The following is an 18,328-nucleotide window of genomic DNA, read 5'->3' as shown; positions in this document are numbered from 1 at the left end:
TACTCACAGGTTCACAAGCATAGTATCTGAAAAGTGCAACAGCGAGCCCTCATGACAGAAGCAATCATCTCCCTGTGAACCAATTGATATATCCACTCCAAATCGTCCTATGCGAGCGATGATGACTTCCTTTCTCAATGTAGAATGCACCTCATCCGCCAATTCTTAATCTGCCCATCACGATCAAACATCTCTGTACTTTGTGTCGGGTTCAGATCATACATGCATCCTAGTCGTCCAAACCAAAAAATACGATAAACAATGCTGGATTTTTGATGGTATTGTAACGAATGGATTAAGATCGAGGCTTCTCCCTGGACACAAGCAACGACAAAAATCAGTATTGTGACCATGGCTATAAATCATAATGGAATATCCAAAACTCACTTCTTCTCCTTCCAGAGAGCGAGGAGACCAACACCTGAAACTTTAACGACCTTGAATCGCACACCGGGAATATCACCCTTGGCTTTTCCTCGTCGACCGAAACCGGAAATGAGAACTTCGTCGTTTTCATCGGTCTATTTTGAGTGAGCTCGAGCGTCAGCGAGAGTGTTCCACGACTCAGGAGGAAACGGGGGAAGGGATATGTATAGTAGATAGGTAAAAACCATATGTACAATGTGCGGGTGTATGAGAGGATGTACGTTGAGAACCCAACTCACAAAGTTCAAACAACCATCATTGGGTACGAAAGCAGTAACCTTCTTTCCGTTCTTGATAAGTTGGACTCTAACACATTTTCGGATAGCGGAGTTGGGTTGTTTGGCTTCGACACCGACCTGAGTGATTGGATCAATTAGTCAGTATAGTTGTTCCTACTCATTTGGCATCTGACATCTGCTCGTCCTCCCTCAACGACTGAATAATGACTAAATCCTTATATCTACAGATGTACTTCGAGGGAATCGTAGACCATAGGGTGTAATGATCCAATCTTCAATTGTCTTCGACAATCGTTCTCCATATCATCCGAAATTTCTTCACTTTCCATCCAAATCTTCGATCTACCTTTTACTATCTTCCACCAACCCCTCCCAATTCTTCCACACATGCGATATATCCTCACACCACACCACAGTCCAAAGGTCCAGACTCACCTTTTCCAATACGATACCCTTGGCGTGAGAAGAACCACCAGTAGGAGAGGTCTTGTAGAATTTACCCAGAGCTCTCTTCTTGTAGTTCTTGTCGGCCCATCGGTTCTCCCTTCTGGAAGTTCTGAGCTTTCGGGCGGCGTGTAAACCTCGAGGCTTGTTGGCTGTGGGTTACGAATTATGGTTGATGAGGTGGGTAAAGGAAGATGTTGAATGGGATTGTTGGTTGGTAGTTGAATAGCGAACATCGAATATCGAATGGATAGGTTGAAAATTGGAGAAGAATCAAGCTAGATCAGCACCTTCCTGTCTTCCTCCTCATACGAAGCATACTCACAACCCATGTTGACTGATTTTGAAGGATGAAGAAAGAGAACCTCTCAAGATAGATGTGAGGATAAAAGATATTTTACACGAATTGCAAACCCAGCAAGCAAGCACCAACGGTATCAGAGTGAGAGAGTGAGCAGGCAGCAGCAGCAGCAGCAACCAAAGCAACCCAGCCAGCGAAGGATTTCCCACACTACTCGCTACAGTGGAGTGAATACTATAAAGATGAGGACAAACGGTATTACGTGAAATGACCTTCAATGTGGCACCGTCCAGAGGTCGTTTTAACACCGATATATGTTCTTTATCACCGAATAGATCGCTTTCGTGAAGATGCATCCATCGGTCATTTCCACTTTCGGGTATGACCGGTCCGTCACATGGGGTAATGAATGCCGGTAGACTAGAATGATACGAATAGACGTGATCAACAATGATAAGAGAGAGGACATCACGAGTAAATGCATTTACAGTCGATAGGTCCCACTCCCACCTGATCATAGACTCAGAGCACTCTAATTTGCATATAGACGGATAGCATCTAAGCATAATGGCTCCTCTAGACTTCACCAGACTTCATCCCTCTTATCAACCTCAATTCTCTCACTTCCCTTCGAGAAGGTCGACTGTATTCTCCACGAAGGGGGTGGTAGCTACTTCCCAGCCTTTAGGTGGGTGATTCAGCTCGACTACAAATCGCTTGGGTGTACAGCTGATATCATGATATGTACAGCATGTCAAGCTGGTCTGGAGATCCTGAATAAAGGTGGTAACGCTGGTGAGCTAATTCGCTTTCGAGGTTTGTTCCAGGAAAGTTAGCTCATACGTATTCGATGTTCTTAGCCGACGCTGCTGTTGCTACTGCTGCTGCGTTGAATGTAACGGAACCATCATGTACTGGTGAGCTGCCGTGTCACCTCAGTGGAGGCCAGCCCAGCTCATTTTCTCTCTACTCTTCTTGCTTCTAGGTATCGGAGGTGGTAAGTTATCTATCTGCTCATTGTAAGATTGTAAGGATTCGCCAACTGACTAACACGTCACATCGCATATACAGACATCTTCTGTCTCTTTTACGATGCCAAGTCTGTCAAAGGTATCAATGGTTCAGGTAGATCACCTAAAGCTTTGACATTGGAATATCTAAGGAAGCAAGGTATAACCGGAGACAGTGTATGTCACATCTTCTCTTTAAATCTAGCAATTACTCTCTAGACTGAGAAGGGTGATTCATAGCTGACCGCACCGTGTACGTCCAGATCCCTCTGACCAACCTCAATTCCGTTACTGTGCCATGTGCAGCAGCAGGATGGTTAAAGACCGTCTCAGAGTATGGGTCCGGTAATCTGACGATGAGGGAGATCTTGGACCCCGCCATCAGGTTGGCTAGGGAGGGTGTGCCGGAACATGAGTTGAACAGTAATGCTGTAAGTTAAGTTGTCCATCACACCTCTTCTACAATGGTTCCTCGCGTTCATTGCTGAACAGCGATTGTCATTTCGGCTTGAATAGTGGCAGAAGTCTGAACAACTCATCAAGAACGCATCTCCAAACTGGAAAGAGTGAGTATATCATACCATTCAGCTGTATATGATACTGATTTTTTTTTTTTGTACATGTAGAATGATGATGCCAGATGGAGTGAGCGGTCGTCATCACAGAACCATAATCTTTTCGCTAATAGCTATGCTATTCTCATCTAGAATCCTCCGAAAGCATCACACGTCATGCTTCACTCCGAGCTGGCGGACACTTTCGAAGCTGTCGCTGAACATGGTCTAGAAGGCTTTTACAAAGGTCGGATCGCTCAAGGTCAGTGAAAGATCTTGTCTTAATCACTTGACATGTAATTGATATCTTTTCTTTGCCTCAGCCATCGTCGATCTCGTCCAGTCAGGTGGGGGAGTTATGACCCTCGATGATCTAGCCGAATGTGATGCCGAGGTGATCCAGCCGATAAAGTACGATTTCAAAGTTGGTGATGCGGGAGATCAAGGTGTATCGTTATGGGAGGTATGTATCTCCATGTCTTACCATCAAGTGAGGTTTGCTGAGCTATCATGTTGTTTCCTAGTGCCCTCCAAATGGTCAAGGTCTGACTGCTCTGGTGGCACTAGGGATAGTAGAGGCAGTGGAAAGTCAACACGGTATTGATGTTTTGGAATTACCCCATAATTCCACTTTGTACCTACACATCTTGATCGAGGCTTTGAGACTTGCTTTTGCGGGTGAGCGAAATCGTATCTGCACACGTGATCATGGATGCTAACAGTCTTTCTTTCTTGGTTCATTTGATTGGTTGGGGATTATAGACAGTGAGTGATTCTCTCTCAGCTGGTATTTGGGTGTCTTTGTTTCGATATCAGCTGATGTATATGATCAATTACAGCTAGATACTATGTGACCGATCCCGAAGTAGTACACGTTCCTGTCAAAGAGCTTCTATCAAAGGTTAGTAATTTAGACAATACGACGATCTTAGACCATGAATATAACCATGCTGACACTCGATGTGTCTTAGGAATACCTCAACAAGCGAGCTGCTCTGATTGATCTTAAGAAAGCAGGTCAAATCACTCATGGGGATCCTATCAACTCGAGCGATACAGTGTACTTGGCAACATCAGATAAAGATGGGAACAGTTGTTCTTTCATTGCATCGAATTATGCTGGTATGTCAAGTCTGACTCTGACATCACGTAGCGATCGGTCATAAAACTGATACCTGTTTATAGGCTTTGGAACCGGTGCTATCCCCAAAGGGACAGGTTTTACTTTACAGAACAGAGGAACCGGATTTACGCTAGAGGAAGGTCATCCTAATAATATAGCAGGTGGTAAACGACCTTATCATACGATCATACCTGCCATGGTCACTCAGGATGGAGAGCTGTTGATGTCATACGGAGTGATGGGAGGGTTAGTAGTAATATCTTTTATTTTATTTTTTTCAAGTCCCGTTTCATCTTGGTACATACTGGAGAAGAATATCCGTTACTTAAGCTGATGACCTACTTATAGATTTATGCAACCCCAGGGCCACGTCCAAGTCCTTTTAAACAAACTACGTGGATTCTCCCCACAAGCTTCTCTTGACGCACCCAGATTCTGCATCTCAGCTGGTCTACCGGATACTTCCAAAAAAGGTTCTCTGGCTGGAGCGGGCGATATAAATAGTGAAATATGGTTCGAAGATGGTATTTCTCCCCAGACTGTCGATGAATTGAGAGCTTTGGGACATCGATGTGAAGTTGCGAGTGGATATGCTAGGTCGATAGCTGGGAAAGGGCAGATTATTCAGAGGGTGATTGATCCGAATGGAAGGAGGGTTTGGGCGGCCGGGTCGGATTTGAGAGGTGATGGATGTGCTGTTGGACAGATCTGATTTGACAGATGAGCAAATGAAAGAGTGGTTGATGTGATTTCATGGTTGCCAGATAAGGAATAGGAATAAAGCAGAAAAAGAAAAATAGACAAGAGATTGGATATACAACTTATGCATGGTATATTTCACTATCTGTACTTCACATGAAGAGTCCCCTTATCCTCGAACTAGGATATCGGTGGGTTGAGTTGGTTTGGTTGCTTAATCTTGTCTATTAGGTTGTTGCGGTCTTGATCAAGGTGTTCTACACTATTTCCACTTATCTACGAATTCTTCAGACTAATGGATACAAATGTGACCAATGCAGTAGAACAATTAGCTTTTACTGTAACAAGACTCGCATAATGAAATGCTCGATTTTGAGATGATATCATGACCATTGGCATTGCCATCCATATAACAAGGAGGCAAGAGGGAAATTGTATCGTTGCACTCACCTTGGAAACCAGTACTTTCCAATCTACCTCCTTCGTAGCGTTCAGAACCAGTACGAAACCATCTACATTCTGGGGTTTGACGGATGGAAGCGATTCTTTACCTATTGAAGAGACTGGGTCGGAGGGTGGGAGAGGGATGTAAGTGAAATGGAGTCTACCAAGCTATAAATACATAACCAACAGTCAGTTTGGGTGTAGAGTCATCTCACTATCACCTCGCAGCTCGAAAGGTGAAAGGGAGTATGTATCAAGAGAGCTCATGTGAAAAGTGTATGTTTGAGTATGAAGAATAGACTCACCTCACACTCCATCTTACCACTATCATCCCTTGCCCACTGACTAGCCAATCCCAATAACAACCTTGTTCTCTCCTGTCTCTCCAAATATGGTTCCTCATCTTCATCCTCATCTCCATCCTCGTCGTCTACAGTACCATCTTGGTTCTCAACTTGATCCTGGTCGTCATATGTGGATGATTCGTCTACACATGCTGAAGATACCAGATGGCCGTTCGGGTAAATTAACAGTGCCGTATGAGGTCCGTCGGATGAAGAGGGCGAGAGGAGGGAAGTCAAGGTGGAATGGATCTTGGATGGGGATATTAACATTGTGATAGATACTGGCGATTGAGATGTCCGTCTTGGAGAGATTATGTTGGGGAGGATGGAATATATAGACAATGATATTGTTGACTGAGTAGAGGGAGTTTGTTTACGAGTAGAGTACGAGTGGATGATATCATCCTCCAGCTTGTTCCGTTCCTTCGATAAGTGGAGGTGCTCCCAGTCCTAGTAGATATAACACAGTCTGGTTGACGATCCAATCCAACATGTACAGTGTTATCGTGCATAACAGATCGAAATAAGATATGATACGATGCCCACATCAGACTATACAACATAGATGATCCTATCCGCTAATATACATACAGAATCAACCAACTAATCAATCACTTCCGCCTTGTGCTAAACTACTCAAACCTTTCATTCCGACCCGTATCAATCCAGCCAATCCACCATTGACTCCCCATCTGGACTCAATCAAACATCCAATCCTATATATCTCTTCTTCCAATTCATCCTCCATCCCTGTATCCAGATCTCTCTTCCCATGCGATTGATTACGATGTAGGAGATTATACACCGTTGATCGATATTTCTCGTGTAATGATGAAGGGTGAGTAAGGATAAATGATGATACTGGATAAACAATCTCCACTTCTTCATCATCTTTGCGATTCGGTACTTCCAAATCGATGGGTAATTTGACTGAAGGTAAAGTAGTCAATTGAGCTGATAGGGACAAATCGACAATTTGCGAATTCGGATCGTTTAGAGTGGTTAATGGGATATTGGCAAATCCCTTTGGTCTAGGAATATCATCCATGTCGTGGACGTCAGGTTCACCATTGAGATCGTAAGACGTAGTGAGAAGTGTGATTGATGCCTGGGAAATGTTTAATATCTTTCTCCAAGCTAATAATACCAAGATATTTAATCAACATTACACGTCCTCAGTCCAAGCTACATCGACCAACAACTCACCTTTCAATTCATCACTATACATCTTCCCAACCCTCATAACGTTCAATCTCCAATTAATCAACCAATCGTCACTCTTCCCTTTAATCCATTTCCATATTTTATCCACACCAACGTCTATCTGATCGTCCCAAACCATCCAATCAAACAATTCACCAAGATCATCAACTATGAAACCCATCATCACTCCTAAATCCTCATCGAAATCGTACACGGCATGTATAGATCGATGATTATTCAATACATCGTACGATTTCAGAGGCCAAGACATGCTAAATTCCGGCGTGGGGATTTCATCTCGTGCCAAGGTAAATGCCTGACGTGTGAGATGATCATCCGATGTGGAAGGTTGCGATAATCCATAAGGATCAGATATTGATCGAGCATTGATTTCTTTGACGGGTTCTGACATTCTGTCGTATACTTCAAATGCAATTTCCCGATAACATGATGGGTTGAGAGCGCATTGCGGAACAAGCTGAATGACGGTAGATGACGAAGGTGAAAGAGAGATATTGAATAGACTGTTGAGGAGGGATGATAATATGGTGGTCGAGGGGGGTAGGAGGATGTACAGGACGGTATGGGTATTGGACTGGTTCATCAGGTTCGCTAGTTCAAACGAAATTGAGCACAAGTCTATCATGTAGTCCCAGAAATTTGATAAACTCACCGACCGCATCTGAGAATACTGAAGCAGGGACGGAAATGACGCCTTGCGTTGCACCACCAATCTCAGCTATATGATGACTTCCCAAGTGTAATTCCTGAATCACCAGAACTGTCAGTATTCTCGATTCTATGATTGAATGAATGATGAAGGACTCACCTCCCATGTCCTTTTCATACCTATACCAGTTTCTTTCCCCTTCCCTCTCGCTTCATCGGTATCCTCACACAGTATTATGGCTTCTACATCCTTATATCCACCATGAGGCTGTAAGCCAAGTTCGCTCCAATACTGAAGTGATGGGATGGACAGGTTGATAGTGTAGTTATGATACCCAGCTGAGATGTGAGGTTGTGGCAGAAAGCGTTGTTTCGATTCTACATCCGCAGGAATCAATATCAGTATCACTCTGCACATCAGAGGAAGTAGTAGATGACGTACCCTTACTGAGATCGGAAAGTGTGATACCTCCATCAAGTATCAACAATCCCATCATATCACTATGAATGGTTGAAGTTGTGTTATCCGAATAATCCAACATCTGCCTCAGAGCTCTATTGCCTATCATCTCTTTGACAAATCTCGTCAGATCTAGCCCTTTGTTCCAACTTCTATCTACCGCCTCTGCAGGTGGAGTAGGCGGTAACACCGTCATATTCCTGATCCAAGAAGGATTCCAATCCCTCATCAACTCCTTCAATCGATCACCGTCGACCCCATAACCAAATTCGTAAGCGAGATAAACCCATTCCGAAGCTATACATCTCACACCGGAAAATTCAATTTCTGTACCATTACTTTCCGATAATCTCTTCTTGTCATTGATAACGGTATTTCGCTCATCTTCGTCAGATGAGGTATAAGCTGATTCGGGTGTTGGTGGACCAGTGTACATTTCTTCTTCGTCAATCTCAGATATTTCCTCGTCCATCTTCCAATCATTTGCGTAAGTAGGGACGGATGTTTTAGGCGGTTGGAGCCTTTCGACCAGGTCCCAGTTTAGGCTTGAAGGTGTAGGTGCTGGAGTAGGAAGAGAGTAGGGGAACGGCGAGTCGGATATGGGAAGAAGAGGCAGAGGGGAGAATGAAAGTGGGATGAGGTCGTTGGTCGACCGCTGGAAAGGCAATGGAATTGGTGAAGGTGGTTGAGGGGGAAGTGCCGTCACATCGGCAGCAATTGGATGAGGTGTTTCTTGAGGAGGCATGTTCTCATCATTCACTTGAGGTGTCGGGTTGAGGTAAGAGCTCGATGTAGGTAGATCGTGAGCTTCAAGTGGAAGAGCGGCATCTTGTGTGGATGTCTGATTTTGCGACAGATCTTGTTCTATATTCAAGGTGAGATCAGGTTGTACGCTCAACACAGACGGTAGATCCATTTCTAAAATCATCGTATCGTCTTCCGCCACTTGATTCTCCTGAGCAAATTCCTTAAATTCACCCTCGTTTGCTATCTGATCTGTAGGCGAATCAAAGAAAGCAAAATCATCTTCCGTGACCATCTCTTCTTTCTGAGCATTATCCAAACCATTCGTAGTAGAAGCATTTCTCGATAAATGACGGTTCTCATTAATCATGTCCATGTCTATGTTCATACTGATGAAGTTCGTCGTATCGTCCTCGTCTACTGAGATCGAAATAGGTTCGAGACCATTTTGGTCTAGTATTGGATCTGGTGGGGGTATGGGTAATGGTATCGTAGGTGCAGGTGAATTGGGATTGGAATTGGAATTGGAATGTTCAGAAAATAAATCATCCATATCACTTTTCTCCGATCCTCCTCCATCAATCCCAATAGGTTCAGGTTCAGGTTCAGCAGTTATGACTGTTGATTCAACATCTATATTCTCATCTGCTTCTTCATCTTCATCATCTTCGTGCTCCAGTGGTGGATCTGGCTCCTTATAGCTGGATAAGAAATCGAATACACCAGTCGAAATATCAAGTAAATCCGATGATTTAGGTTGAAGCGGTCGGACCACCGATTTCTTTCCCTTGGGATATCTTGTAGTGAAGTAAGGTTCAGAAAGGTGAGTTGGCCAAATGGTCAATACCCCCTGAGAATTTTTCCACCTCTCTACTAATTGTCTGGGTGTGAGTTTCCCTTTAGATGACGGAGGTGTGGATAGTGGTACCCAATATATCGACCAATCTGAGTATGCTTCACCAGTGATTTGAGAACGGGTACGAGATTCCGATCGACCATGTTTCCATGTATGTCCTAAGGCTGAGTCGAATGTCAATGCAAGATGACGATCTTGTGTGGATGTAGGAGATGTAGAGGATATATGTAGAGCTGAAAGACCCAAAGGGAGGAGTCGAAGAGGTGGGGGAGTGGTGGGAGAGGTCGAGATGGGGTGTGTGGACGGTCTGACCGATAGAAGCATTCGGGAGGATGAGATTGGTCGTATATTTGCTTTGAGTGAACTTTGACTGGTGAAGAGCAGGTCAGCGTAGTCTTGGAAATTGAGTCTAGCCATACTCACAGATGGGATTTCGAGTCCATGATAAGTCTAGTACCCCTCTTCCAAGCCATCTTCTCAGCTAAAGCGGAAGCTAGCAAATCTAAATGACGAGCGACATCTTGCGAATTATCAAGACTGACACTGCACATTGATTTCGTGTCCGAGGAAGGTTGCGAATCAAGACATGTGGGTTCATGGCCATGTTTGGGACAAGTGACCAATTGAGTGATACTTATTGGTAGAAGATGTGGTGTGATTTCTGTAGGAATGTATGTCAGCATGATTTAGTATGTTCTGAGAGAACTCACCCTCAAGGCCATCTGGAGGTACAATCTCATCATCATCCGTGGTGAACAACCATAACACCTTCTCTTTCTTCTCCTCAACAGGTGTTTGGGATATGATAGCACAAGGTCGTTCCAGGTTATTGACACTGAATATTTGATCATTTGGGCTATCATTGATCTTCCTCCAAGCTCGTTCGAAAGGGTCTAGTATGACATCCTCTAGTTCGTAATTTGACGGTCCTGCTTCGTTATCTAGACGAGCCCGTTTATATCTGTGGATGTATATCTGCGTGTCAGGTGAAGGGAGCTGGATGATCCATTGACCTGGAATGACAGTGGTAGGTCTAGGTGGACTATCTCCTAGGAAATCGGTCATTGTCGTTTGCTCGACGCAGATTGCGTTATATAGCGGTAGAAGAGGGTGGAGTGGTCATTCTGGTGTAGAGATGCTGGGATGTAGTGCTGTTGCAGTAGATCATGGATGAGCGTTATCAGATGACAGGGGATTGTCGAATTATCAACAACCAAGGGAGTCGAATGGGAATGGGGCACCAGTGACCAAAGTTGAGTTGTGGCTGTGAGTATGTGGCAAAGTAGGGAATAACGACGGTTTTCAACATACGTACACCTCCTTCATGCCGCGATTTAACTCCAAGTCGCCATGCATGGGTTCACAAAAGGAACTTGCGGCGGTACATTTAGTATGGAGCCTATCAGGAGCTGTACTACATAACTTGTTTATAGTACTTGTCGTCACTTGGTCCTTCAAAATTTGGTCACTTCGTCGGTACTTACCTCTCCGCGGGAGGGGATAAGCGCTCCCATTCCTTTATCCAACCCAGGAGGTAGAAAGACGGATCGGGGGCTTGCCCAGTTGCACATGGTGCAAGGACATCTGAGGGAATTGACCCCGCACGCTGTGATCTGCGCCTCCTGGGTGGTCGCCTAGCCCTGGGACCAACCGACAAAGGTGACGAAAGTCTCCTTGCTGTAAAAAGCGAAACAAACCAATTTTTTTACAAACTTGATGTACTGTATGTCGTTGCCCTGAGCGTTATTGATCCTTATTGATTGAGTGTTGATTGGAAGAAGTGGATGGATTATGATTTGATACGAAAAATCGTTGCATGTAAAATACTTTTATTTATACATCCAATCTACGGAAACACGCAGCGTTTGCCTACTTCACATCCAATTCATCAAATACATCCTCCCTTCCCGTCTTCTCCCTTGCCCTCCAAAACACCCTCTCTGCCTCTCGTGCCAACCCCGTCTTTACCAGTATCGCAAGTAGACCTCTATAAGTTCTTAATCCCACCATCCCCTCTTTCTCCGCCTGGTCGAGGAGATCCCACATCTGCTCAGGGTGTCTCCGTCCAGCCAAAGCATACAAAACAGCCGCATAACTCTCCTGTCCGGGATTTATTCCTTTTTCTATCAATCCCCTTAAGGATAACAATCCAATCATCGATCCCGAATGATGAGTTAATTCTCTCAATAACGTCGAATATGTAACTTGGTTTGGTCGAAGGGATGGTGGGGTGGTCTCTAACATAGACATATATGACGAATAGAATTGTTTGACTGTCTTGGATTTAGGTCGTGGTAATGTATATATCACTGATGGTATGATGGTAGTTATCAATTGAATGTTCGGTAGGGTCTTCGATCTCGGATTACCTATTGGAGTTTTCGGTTCTTCATAAATCGTTTCGAGAGGTGGTAATCCGACCCAGAAGAAATTCTCTCTGAAATGATCTACAGCCTGATGATGATATCCTTCCTTTTGTAGATTGATGATTTCCGAATGGATCCATGATTTGTTTTGAATAGTAGGTGTATCCCTTCTCCTTTGGAGATCGATTGAAAGTGGTCGGATGAATCTCGATCTGAACCGATTCAACAGAGTAGGATGCTCCTGAGCGATGAGAGGATGTGACAACGCTCTGATCAATGTAGCTAATTCTGTCGGTGTAGGTAAATCTCTTAAAGATGCTCGAATCCGTTGGATGATATCGGTAGTATCCGTTATTCGAAGTGATTCATCTTTCTTTTTACGTCCAACCTCCAACAATTCTTCATCTATGAATTTCCTCGTGATATCATCCCATTCTCCAGATTCACCAAAAGGTTTCTTATGTACTAGATTCAGAGCTTGTTCCTTCCATCCAGCTATAATCAATTTTCTCAGATAAGATCCCCACCAAGCTACAAGTTGAGGTTGAACGATATCTTTTTGATATCTCGCTCGTTCCGTCTGGGAACTATCCGAAGTAGTCGTATTCACATATGCTTTTATGCTTTCTCCCAATATCCTAAGTGAGGTTTCAGGTGGGAAAGCGAAGGTCAAATGAGGTAATAACTGAGGTAGGAAAGTAGGTAATAATCCTTTCTTTCCAACTAATACCATAAACTCTTGTAAAAATTGAGGATCCTCCTTGAACGATTCTTTTTCATTAATCACCATGTCCAAAACAGGTTTCCAGATTTCTTTTAACACAGGATGGTTGGTGGTTGCTGGTCTATTAGGATAGATGTTCAACCATAACAAAGTAGATTGATGATCACCTTCGACTAAAGATCTTATGGCAGGTTTCAAATATTCATGTCGATGTTGTATTCTTATCGAATGTCCCAACAAGCCTTTCTGTATCCTGGTGTTGTGGGACAAGATCTCTTTGTATATTGTTAGAGCATCTTTGTATCGATCTCTAGCGACTAGTCTGTATATCGGATCACAGAATTTAGACTGTGGTGTAATGACGTTGGAATTGGGGAATAGAGTAGGCCAAGGGATAGGTTCTGGATGGAGTTGTCTCTCGGGAAGAAGGAGATTGGCAGTGGTATATTCATCAGACTCCGATTCGAGAAATGAAGGTGTCGACGTGGTTGATGATGTATCGATAGGAAAGAGTGAATGGTCGTTGTCGATGGGAGATGTGGATGGGGGTGTGGAAGTAGAGGTGGTTGAAGATGAGTGGTCAGGCTGTATGGTGAGAGGTACAGTTGCTGTTGCTGTGGATACTGATCTTCTACCGAGTGGTATTTGTATTTGTGGGTCCCTCCATACCATACGTAGTACATACAGTGCATTCCGTTGTGCACTGGACATGGCTGGTGTAGTAGCTGGTATCGATGGTATATGCAGAGATGTGGAAACCAAGAAGAGGATAAAAAAGTCGAGATGAGAGAAATGTTATAGTCAACGGGAGATAGATGTTCGGATAAAAAAGTCCGAGCGGCGACAACGTGACTTGGTGGATCACCATCATCATCATCATTCCAACTTTCTTCATCTCTTAAAATCTCGTCACACTCGTCAGATATCCCAGAGAGTCCTCGGACAGTTCCCGAGTGGTCAAAAAACTCAGATCCATCACCATGGCAATGTCAATGGGAGCTGCTCGAAGGGGCAAACCCAAGATCGTGAGTCAACTGCTCCGGCCCATCCCAATGATCATGCTGATTCAAGGTATCTGTTGCCGTTATATAGCGACCACCCAAACGAGTAAGACAGCTTCTCCTTTCACCACAGAACAGCCGATAGCTGACTCCGTACCCCATCTTAGCCCACTTCGGAAACTCCCATCAAAGATACATGGGCGAAGCTTGCCTATGCCATCAGGGAGATCCAGAATCATAACGCGTCGAAACTATCTTATGAGGAACATTATAGGTATGGGTATAACATGGTTTTGCATAAACGTGAGTATCATTCCCTCCATCTCCGCTGGGTGATATGCTCATCTGAAATGGGCTGCGGCATGATGGTAGACGGTGACCAGCTGTATAACGGAGTAAAAGCATTGATATCGGAATACCTAGACAGATTAGCAGAAGAGAAGATCGTACCTACCTTCCCTAGGTCGGGCGGTACGAGGGGAGCAGGTAAATTGGGTGGTGGAGCAGAAGCGATAGAGAGAGCTTTGGAAGGTGATAGATTCTTGAAAGCTATAAAGAGCGCCTGGGAGGATCATACAGGCTCGATGAGGAAGATAAGGGATATATTGAAATATATGGTAAGTTGACTAATAGCTTAGTATCAAGCTACATATCGACTGTTGGGGAGATAATAGGACTGATATTTTGTATGACCGTAGGATAAAGGTTACTCGACAGCTAATGGCTTACCATTGATATACGATGTCGGTCTCACCCTCTTTCTCCTACATATCATCCGTTCGTCCAAATACCCAATTCACACTCACTTGATATCAACGCTACTATCGCAAGTCCAATTAGAAAGGGATGGAGAGACAATCACCCGATCGACAATCAGAGAATGTACAGATATATTACTCAGGCTGCATGTATCGGAAAGAGAAGGTGGGAAGAATGTTTACTTGATGGACTTCGAACCTGAGTTCTTGAAGAGATCAGCGGAATTCTACGAGTTGGAAGCTATTGATGAGCTTGATAAAGGTGATGCGGCGTCATATCTCAGAAGGGTAAGTGAAATGTCTCTCGTCTGCTCTCATCATCCTGCCGGGACGCCATCGTGAATGCGAAGATGGATTCATGAGCTAAAGCAATTATTGCTTCCTTATTAGGTCGAACGTCGTCTGGCAGAGGAAGCAGATCGTACAGTCCATTACCTATCTACCGTAACCCACAACGCATTACAGGAACTTCTAGTAGCAAATCTGCTCACACCGCATTTACAGACCATCTTAGATATGCCAGGAAGTGGATTGGTAACGATGTTAGATTCAGATCGAATAAGTGATTTACGTCGGTTATACGTCCTTTTCCTTAAAGTACCTAAAGATCAAGGAAAGACATCTCTGAGGAATGCTCTGAGATTGGATATTGAAGAAAGGGGGAAAGCGGTCAATCAAGAAAGGTTGGAACAACCTGGTCCATCTACATTAGGTCAAGATGATGATGGTGCTGCCGAAGATGGGAAAGGTAAAGGCAAGGAAAAGGCAAAAGCTACTTCACCGGCCAATAATGCTTTAACTTCCGCTTTGAAATGGGTTCAAGATGTTTTAGAGCTGAAAGATAAGTTTGATGGCTTGTTGGAAACTGCTTTCATGGGTGATAAACAGGTTCAAGTTTCGATTAATGAGGTGAGCTTTCTTAACTTTTTCAATCACGAAAGAGTTTCACACGGTAAAAACATTTAGCTGATATGTCCATCGTCTTCCTATAGGCATTCCAATCATTCATCAATGCCAACCCACGTGCACCCGAATACTTATCTTTGTTCATCGACGAGAATCTCAAGAAGGGTACGAAAGCAGTGAGTGAATTGTCCAGTTGACAATAATGTACTCAGCTGATGCGCTGGTTTTCTCTCTCCAATTCAAGAGGTCCGACAGCGAGATCGAATCGGCATTGGAAAAGACCATTGTCTTATTCAGGTTTTTGTCTGATAAAGATAAATTCGAGAGATATTACAAGAATCACCTGGCGAGAAGATTGTTGTATGCTAGGAGTGCGAGTGACGATTCGGAGAAACAGATGGTCACGAAACTCAAGATGGAAATGTAAGTCTGTTGATTCATGTGGAACAAATGGAGGGAGAGTAAGCTCGATCTGACATATTTCGTGTTTTCTGTTTCGTCTGATAGGGGATTCCAATTCACTCAGAAACTCGAAGGGATGTTTACAGATATGAGATTGAGTAATGAAAGTGCCAACTCATTTAGGAATTATCTGACCCGACATGGAGTGAGTGCACAGCGTAGCGTTTGACCCTCGTTATAAGAAACTTATTGTACTAATGTTGCCTGTCCAGGCCTTACCAATCGATTTGACTGTTAACGTCCTTACAGCATCTTACTGGCCTCAACCGATAGTAGCCACCACAACATGTACATTTCCTGCTGCACTTCAACCTTCCATGGAAACTTTTCAGAAATATTACGATTCCAGACATTCAGGTCGAAGGTTAACTTGGCAAGGTAATTTGGGTACAGCCGATGTCAAAGTCAGATTTAAGACTAGGACGCACGATTTGAACTTGTCTACTCATGCGTTGGTGGTACTGCTGTTGTTTGAAGATACAAAGAGTGGAGAGACTTTATCGTATCCTGTAAGTCCTACTGCCCAAAAAGGCCAAAAAGGATCATCACTCCTTACTTGGTCAGATGGATTCTTCCCTATGGATCAGCCTATTAATTTTTTAAATGCTCATGTGATATTTTTGTTTTTGTAGGAAATAAAAACATCAACCGATTTACCTGACCCCGACCTGATACGTACCCTTCAATCTCTAGCCTGCGGTAAATTTAGAGTGTTGACGAAAATACCTAAAGGAAGAGATATAAATCCAACAGACAAATTTGAATTTAATGAAAGTTTCACATCTCCCTTGGCGAGGATCAAGATCATGCAAGTTGCAAGTAAAGTTGAAAGTACCAAAGAAAGGGAGGAGACGCAGGAGATGGTTGATGAAGAGAGGAGACATCAGGTTGAGGTAGGTCTACACTTCCACTTTCACTTCCCAATCCACCGTTCGTTGAGATACATAATTCAATGAGCATAGAAAACTGATCATCTTCGATTTGGTTGAACAGGCATGTATAGTTAGAATAATGAAAGATCGTAAACAGATGTCTCATAATGATTTGATATCAGAGGTGGCACATCAATTATCGACTAGGTTCAGTCCTTCCATGTCTTTGATCAAAAAACGGATCGAAGGTCTGATAGATGTAAGTGTGACATGTTGTATATGAAGGGTGAATGATGCTGATGAGAAATGATTGCTTGTTGCAGAGAGAGTATTTGGAGAGAACGAGCGATATGGGTTCTTATCGATATTTGGCTTAGTCGTTATCTGAGTCGAACGAAATGAGCGAACCGTGTTGTAAGAGGGGATGTGTGACTGTGTGAGATATAAGCAAATGTCAAGTCGATGATGATACGAATAGGAGTTTGTGATGTTATGACGAGCGTTGATGGTTTCAGATCGAAAATATATAGCATGATAATGATACCTGGTTTTTTCCTTTCTATTGTATAAAAGTCAAGACCTGTCCTCTCTTGTATGCATCATTATACGAAGAATACGAACATGGAAGTGCAATTCATGTATGCATTATCATAGCGAGCATATCTATCTGTAGTACTGAAAGTTTATATCGATCTACCTAGGATGGATATGTATATGTATATGATAATCTCGCTATCATCTGACAGATGATATCATGGGCATTTGATACGACGTGATCTTGATCCTTTCCTTGCCTGTGTCAAACGAGGGTGAAACGATCGTCTAGAATTGCAGAGCTCCATTCAGCTTTGAGCATATCCAACTGATTGATCTATTCTAACATCGTTTTCTTCGATCCATGTTCTTAATCGGTATACCCAAACAACCCAAAATCCAAAACCTTCAAACTCCTCACACAATCCCCGACGAACCACTTCTCTACTCTTTCCTTCTCCTCCAACCCTTTACCACCCTCTGCAGAAAGATTTACATTAACGCTCAAAACAAGGTCTGCCTTTTTCTTCTTTCCCGTCTGTTGGTTTTCCAACCATATTCTCCATAGAGCGACGCCAATCCAAACTTCATCGGGTGTATCGTCTTCATGTCCTGGACGAGGTGCTCCGGTGGGGTTATGTGAGAATTTATGTATACGCTGTGTACCGCCTAATATCAAAGGTTGGGGAGTGGTGGCTGATGATTCGTCTGATGGTTGAGAAGGAATGGATGAAGAGGGAGGAGGGGTGAGGATCGTTGAGTGGAGAGAGGCGTTATCGTGAGCTATGGATGAGAAGTGAAATCTACCAATTAGTATAGATATTAGCTTGGATATCGTTCGAAAGGGTTTTATGGCGTGGACCCACTTGATCGCTTCCCATAGATCTGTACTTGCCAATCCATCTTCCACCATCCCCAGTACTTCAAGTACGATCGCAGTGTCTGACGTGGACGATAAGAATACCTCTTGATTATCGGGAATCTGACGTAGATCACTTTGCAGCGAACACCCACGGATCAGCTTTGGGCTTTAAGCCGGTAGTACTAGACTGGAAAGGACAACTCACCTGGCATCGATGTAATCCGCCGGTAAGTCCAGTGAGATGGCTCCCCCGAATAACGGTCTGGATGATAGGGAAGTGCTCATTCTGTCTATTTTTTATGTCTATGTCGTGGCTTGTTGCTACTA

The 18,328-nt window shown here is 43.6% G+C and overlaps 7 protein-coding genes across 7 annotated transcripts; 2 read left to right on the top strand and 5 right to left on the bottom strand.

Moving 5' to 3' along the window:
• Nucleotides 1-383: 383 nt before the first annotated feature.
• V865_001980 (40S ribosomal protein S23) lies at nt 384-1,441 on the bottom strand (the record flags this gene model as incomplete). Its single annotated transcript, XM_066225792.1, has 4 exons — nt 384-521; nt 666-782; nt 1,101-1,261; nt 1,435-1,441. 4 exons carry the CDS (start codon nt 1,439-1,441, stop codon nt 384-386), a joined length of 423 nt encoding a protein of 140 aa, XP_066081889.1.
• Nucleotides 1,442-1,977: 536 nt separating this feature from the next.
• Nucleotides 1,978-4,809, top strand: V865_001979 (gamma-glutamyltransferase; the record flags this gene model as incomplete). The annotated part of the gene is made up of 14 exons (XM_066225791.1): nt 1,978-2,098; nt 2,161-2,205; nt 2,271-2,327; nt 2,482-2,597; nt 2,684-2,851; nt 2,937-2,986; nt 3,047-3,065; nt 3,128-3,236; nt 3,298-3,437; nt 3,499-3,652; nt 3,814-3,875; nt 3,946-4,096; nt 4,160-4,343; nt 4,446-4,809. The coding sequence occupies 14 exons, from the start codon at nt 1,978-1,980 to the stop codon at nt 4,807-4,809; spliced, it is 1,740 nt and encodes a 579-aa protein (XP_066081888.1).
• A 249-nt stretch (nt 4,810-5,058) lies between these two features.
• Nucleotides 5,059-5,854, bottom strand: V865_001978 (uncharacterized protein; the record flags this gene model as incomplete). Its single annotated transcript, XM_066225790.1, has 3 exons — nt 5,059-5,088; nt 5,247-5,408; nt 5,546-5,854. 3 exons carry the CDS (start codon nt 5,852-5,854, stop codon nt 5,059-5,061), a joined length of 501 nt encoding a protein of 166 aa, XP_066081887.1.
• Nucleotides 5,855-6,191: 337 nt separating this feature from the next.
• Nucleotides 6,192-10,581, bottom strand: V865_001977 (uncharacterized protein; the record flags this gene model as incomplete). Its single annotated transcript, XM_066225789.1, has 7 exons — nt 6,192-6,721; nt 6,791-7,399; nt 7,461-7,554; nt 7,617-7,834; nt 7,899-9,886; nt 9,940-10,177; nt 10,227-10,581. The coding sequence occupies 7 exons, from the start codon at nt 10,579-10,581 to the stop codon at nt 6,192-6,194; spliced, it is 4,032 nt and encodes a 1,343-aa protein (XP_066081886.1).
• An 804-nt stretch (nt 10,582-11,385) lies between these two features.
• V865_001976 (uncharacterized protein) lies at nt 11,386-13,317 on the bottom strand (the record flags this gene model as incomplete). Its single annotated transcript, XM_066225788.1, has 1 exon — nt 11,386-13,317. One exon carries the CDS (start codon nt 13,315-13,317, stop codon nt 11,386-11,388), a length of 1,932 nt encoding a protein of 643 aa, XP_066081885.1.
• Nucleotides 13,318-13,586: 269 nt separating this feature from the next.
• On the top strand, nt 13,587-16,982 carry V865_001975 (uncharacterized protein; the record flags this gene model as incomplete). Its single annotated transcript, XM_066225787.1, has 13 exons — nt 13,587-13,631; nt 13,699-13,713; nt 13,775-13,910; nt 13,980-14,224; nt 14,306-14,653; nt 14,756-15,274; nt 15,358-15,447; nt 15,516-15,694; nt 15,779-15,878; nt 15,946-16,242; nt 16,366-16,626; nt 16,727-16,864; nt 16,929-16,982. The coding sequence occupies 13 exons, from the start codon at nt 13,587-13,589 to the stop codon at nt 16,980-16,982; spliced, it is 2,427 nt and encodes an 808-aa protein (XP_066081884.1).
• Nucleotides 16,983-17,509: 527 nt separating this feature from the next.
• V865_001974 (uncharacterized protein) lies at nt 17,510-18,286 on the bottom strand (the record flags this gene model as incomplete). The annotated part of the gene is made up of 3 exons (XM_066225786.1): nt 17,510-17,942; nt 18,006-18,134; nt 18,207-18,286. The coding sequence occupies 3 exons, from the start codon at nt 18,284-18,286 to the stop codon at nt 17,510-17,512; spliced, it is 642 nt and encodes a 213-aa protein (XP_066081883.1).
• Between the last annotated feature and the right edge of the window lie 42 nt (nt 18,287-18,328).

This window comes from Kwoniella europaea, chromosome 1, assembly GCF_036810445.1.
Source record: "Kwoniella europaea PYCC6329 chromosome 1, complete sequence".
Taxonomy (NCBI): Eukaryota; Fungi; Basidiomycota; class Tremellomycetes; order Tremellales; family Cryptococcaceae; genus Kwoniella; species Kwoniella europaea.
The sequence above is the reverse complement of the archived record's forward strand: the minus strand, read 5'-3'. Positions and strand labels throughout refer to the sequence as shown.